At 60.6% G+C, this 3,424-nt stretch overlaps 3 protein-coding genes across 3 annotated transcripts; all 3 read right to left on the reverse strand.

Moving 5' to 3' along the window:
* Positions 1-27: 27 nt before the first annotated feature.
* On the reverse strand, positions 28-897 carry SPRG_16350 (hypothetical protein). The gene is made up of 4 exons (XM_012355754.1): positions 713-897; positions 570-665; positions 325-517; positions 28-275 (listed from the first exon to the last, which is right to left on the reverse strand). Exons 1-4 carry the CDS (start codon positions 857-859, stop codon positions 67-69), a joined length of 645 nt encoding a protein of 214 aa, XP_012211144.1. The 5' UTR covers positions 860-897; the 3' UTR covers positions 28-66.
* Positions 898-928: 31 nt separating this feature from the next.
* SPRG_16351 (hypothetical protein) lies at positions 929-2,016 on the reverse strand. Its single transcript, XM_012355755.1, has 2 exons — positions 1,773-2,016; positions 929-1,730 (listed from the first exon to the last, which is right to left on the reverse strand). The coding sequence occupies exons 1-2, from the start codon at positions 1,984-1,986 to the stop codon at positions 946-948; spliced, it is 999 nt and encodes a 332-aa protein (XP_012211145.1). The 5' UTR covers positions 1,987-2,016; the 3' UTR covers positions 929-945.
* Positions 2,017-2,343: 327 nt separating this feature from the next.
* On the reverse strand, positions 2,344-3,009 carry SPRG_16352 (hypothetical protein). Its single transcript, XM_012355756.1, has one exon. It carries the CDS (start codon positions 2,984-2,986, stop codon positions 2,447-2,449), a length of 540 nt encoding a protein of 179 aa, XP_012211146.1. The 5' UTR covers positions 2,987-3,009; the 3' UTR covers positions 2,344-2,446.
* Between the last annotated feature and the right edge of the window lie 415 nt (positions 3,010-3,424).

Consider the following 3,424-nt stretch of genomic DNA (forward strand, 5'->3'; position numbering starts at 1 on the left):
TCTTGATACATTGAAAGATGTATATATATTCGACTTTTTCGTGTCGGCACGATCCAATAACGACGATCATTTGATATTGTTGCTGTGCTGGAACGCGGGCACGTGCTGCTGGATTTGGTGGTACGCGTCGTCCTTCCCATATCCCTCGAGGATCTCGAGCGTCTCTTGGATGAGCGCCTTTGTCATGCTGTCGCCCGTGCCCAAGTGCTTGTCCTTGAGGAGGTTGCAGAGTGGCAGGATCGACCGGTAGTATTCAGAGAGCGCCTCGCCCACGCCTACTTCCTGTCTCTCAACATATCTTTGTCAATATAGCTTTGGATGGACCTTGGCAGACCGCGAGCTGCTGCAGGACGAGGAGTGTTCGGTGCACGACCTCCTTGTCCCGCGTGCCAAGCGCACTCTTGACGTGCGGCATGAGCGCCGCAAGCGCGCGGAGGACGCGCGTGTCGCCCATGCCATGCTCGAGCAAGTCCATGCACGCTCGGTAGGCGAACGTCGGGTATGGCTCGAGCGTTTCCTAGTGGCCGCGCATGGTCAGCGTGTCGGAAAGCTACCGGAGAGGTGTAGACCTGGAGCCCCGAGAAGCAAATCGGAAGGAAATGCTGGTAGTCCAAAGCCTCAAGAGGCGTCGTCCACACGACTTGGCGGTCGCCCATGACGGTGTTCTAGTCCGTCAAATTGTCTTATTGACCACCTCTGGCTAAGCACGTACCTCGATCGTGAGCGGGAGCTCTTCTTGGTCGAAATACCGCCGGAACTCGGACTTGGCTTTGGCCGCCGCCTTGCGACCGGACGACGTGAGCGGCCGCGACGTCACGGGCGCGTCGTCGAGGCGCAGCACATCGGCCGTGGTGCTCATGCTGGAAACGACTCGAGTGGTTTCGTTGGCGTTTTGTGTGTTGTATCAAGATTTCAACACACACAAAGTGTCGAGAAATAGATATATTATTGCGCAGACACTTGGCGACGCAGGGTGACGACGAGGTCGCGAATGAGCCGTTCGTCCTGCAGCTCGACGGTCGTCCACATACAGGCGACGAGACCGTAGCTGGCGTAGAAAAGCAAGAGTACGAGCAGGACCCAGGACGCAACATCGACGCTCGCGTCGAGCCGAGGGTACCGTCGTCGGAGGTCCTCGTACCTCTCGTGTACAAAGCACAGCATGGTCTCGATGTGCGGATGGCCACATCGGTTGTCGTCTTGGACGTCGGCCTCGGAAATGATGTCCGAGACGGCGTCGTTGAGGGGATCTTCCTCGTCCATCGGGTCTTCCTCGGGCTCGCTCTGAGATGTTGAGGCGCGCTTGGGGTGGACTTGGACGGGAGACGACGGCGCTTTCTGCGAGAGCTCGGTGATGATCGAGTCCTTGGCGTGGACGTCGTCGAGAAGGCGGTCGTACTTGCGCGCCAACGAGTCCAGCGCTTCCTCGTACTCGGCGACCCGTTGGAACTGTTGGTGCTCGATCTCTTCAAAGATCTCGTGCTGCTGCGCCTCGAGCCGCGCGCTCTCGGTCGCGTGCTCTTCGCGCCATCGCGCTTGGCGCCGCGCGAGCGCTCGCCGCTTGCGCTCGCCCAGTTCGCGGATGAATTCGAGCGTCTTTTCGGGGCCGCTCAGATTCTCTTGCCCGATCTCTTGCACGACCTTGCTCGCCATCTCCATGTGCTCGAGGACCTCGGCCGGCATCCGCGGTGCCCGCGGGCGTGGCGGCCGCCGACGGACTCCTGTCAGGTCTATGCAGTCGTTAGCACATGTCTCTCGCCGCGAGTATGTACCTTTGAGCGACGGCCGCTCGTCGGCGTCCGCGCCCGTCGGGTACACCGGTGGCCTCCGCGTCGGCGTCCGGTCGTCGTCGAAGGGCGGCGACTCGGGTATCGTCGGGAGCGCCGATGGGAACTTGGCGGGCGTCGCCGGCGACGGCTCGTGGAGCTGCTCGATCCGGGCGTCGATGGCGCGAAGCCACTTCTGCTCGTCCTGCGCCGATCGCATCGCTTATCCGTGCTAGCGCGGGAGAGCCGTCGAGCGCAGGATTCAAAATGCGATCAGCGGACGCACTGGAAAGTTTAACGTCCTGTTTAAACGCCAGGTTAAACGCCGGCTCGTCCTCGACGCTCTCCTCAAGCCATCGTATGGCATCGCCTCGAGAGGCCCAGAAATGGATTAATGAGCTTGAGGACTATAAAGAGACGTGCATGTATCACAATGCTACGGGCAACAACGTGGTATCGTTGCAAGAGGACAAGGGGATACGCAGCAGTCGCAAGCAAGCGCGCGTTGGCGGAACCCGCGTTTAACCTGAGGTTAAAGTGGGCGTCAGTCGGCGAGGTGCATTTTATGCAGCTCATAGGGGCGATCTTGACGCGTTAAATGTCGATGTGTCATCATTGTATTGGATGTGAATGGAGTCATACTACTACGCCGTAGTGCATTGGCTTGGCCATACCTTTGCTTAGTGGAGGGCCGCAGCGACGACGACCGCCGCCATGGTGAGGCCGACCGAGGCCGCGCTGGACGGCTTGGGCGTGCTTGTGGCGGCGGCCTGCGACCCCGCGGTCGGGACCGTCGTGGCCTTGATCGTGGAGTTGGAGTCGGCCGTGCCGTTGGCAGCCTTGGTCGAGGTCGGGCCGGCGAGGCTGGCAAAGGACTTGAGCATGAGCTCGAAGCCCTTGGACATCTCAAGCGTGGTCACGGCCGTCGTTTCGACGCCGCCGATGGAGCACGCGGGCGTGAAGCTGCCAATGCTCGTTTGGAGCGACTTGTAGAGCTCTTGGCAGTCGGGACTCGCGAGGATCATCTTGACCTGCGCTTCCGACGGCATGGCACCCGTGGCGACGGTCGTGAGGTCAAAGCTGGCGACCGTGCCGCAGGCCTTGAACGGCGCCGTGCCCAAGATGGGCAAGAGCTTCGCGCCCAGCGACGCCGGGTCACACGGGGCCGACGCAGCGGCGGCGGCGCCAGCCATGGCAAGGACAAGGGCGGAGGTCTTCATGGTCTCGGGAAGGCAAGTTGGAAAGTGTCGACTGTGAAGCCAGCCGATACATTGGCCCGACACTGGCGCAAGAAACAAGGCTTTGTCCCAAAAGCAAGGTTTTGTCCCAAGAGCGAGGTTTTGCCCATGGAGCGAGCGCGATGATAGGCACCTCTTCTCGTTGTATGTATCGTTCTCCGTAGGCGCAAGCGCTACTCACGCGAAGGAGCTGTAGCTGCAGGAGCTGTTACCAAGGAATTTCTCCGGGGGCTCTCGCTCGGAGCGCTGCGTCTACAACCCATGCATCGCTCTCGCGTCGCTCTCGCAGCCCACGCCGCTCCTCGTCTGCACAGAATTGCTCCAACGATCAGGCAAATGAGCTCCCTGTCAACGTGTAGCTGCTGGACCATATCCTGGGTCCAGAAGCTACAGGTCGACAGGGCTGAGCTCATAGCTTCA

Source organism: Saprolegnia parasitica (assembly GCF_000151545.1).
Source record: "Saprolegnia parasitica CBS 223.65 unplaced genomic scaffold supercont2.301, whole genome shotgun sequence".
Taxonomy (NCBI): Eukaryota; Oomycota; class Saprolegniomycetes; order Saprolegniales; family Saprolegniaceae; genus Saprolegnia; species Saprolegnia parasitica.

Coding starts and splice junctions, on each gene's coding strand:
- SPRG_16351 (XM_012355755.1), bottom strand. CDS start 1,986: ATGCGATCGGCGCAGGACGAGCAGAAGTGGCTTCGCGCCATCGACGCC. Junction 1,731..1,772: donor CGAGCGGCCGTCGCTCAAAG/GTACATACTCGC, acceptor ACGACTGCATAG/ACCTGACAGGAGTCCGTCGG.
- SPRG_16352 (XM_012355756.1), bottom strand. CDS start 2,986: ATGAAGACCTCCGCCCTTGTCCTTGCCATGGCTGGCGCCGCCGCCGCT.
- SPRG_16350 (XM_012355754.1), bottom strand. CDS start 859: ATGAGCACCACGGCCGATGTGCTGCGCCTCGACGACGCGCCCGTGACG. Junction 666..712: donor AGCTCCCGCTCACGATCGAG/GTACGTGCTTAG, acceptor TTGACGGACTAG/AACACCGTCATGGGCGACCG. Junction 276..324: donor GCAGCTCGCGGTCTGCCAAG/GTCCATCCAAAG, acceptor GACAGGAAGTAG/GCGTGGGCGAGGCGCTCTCT.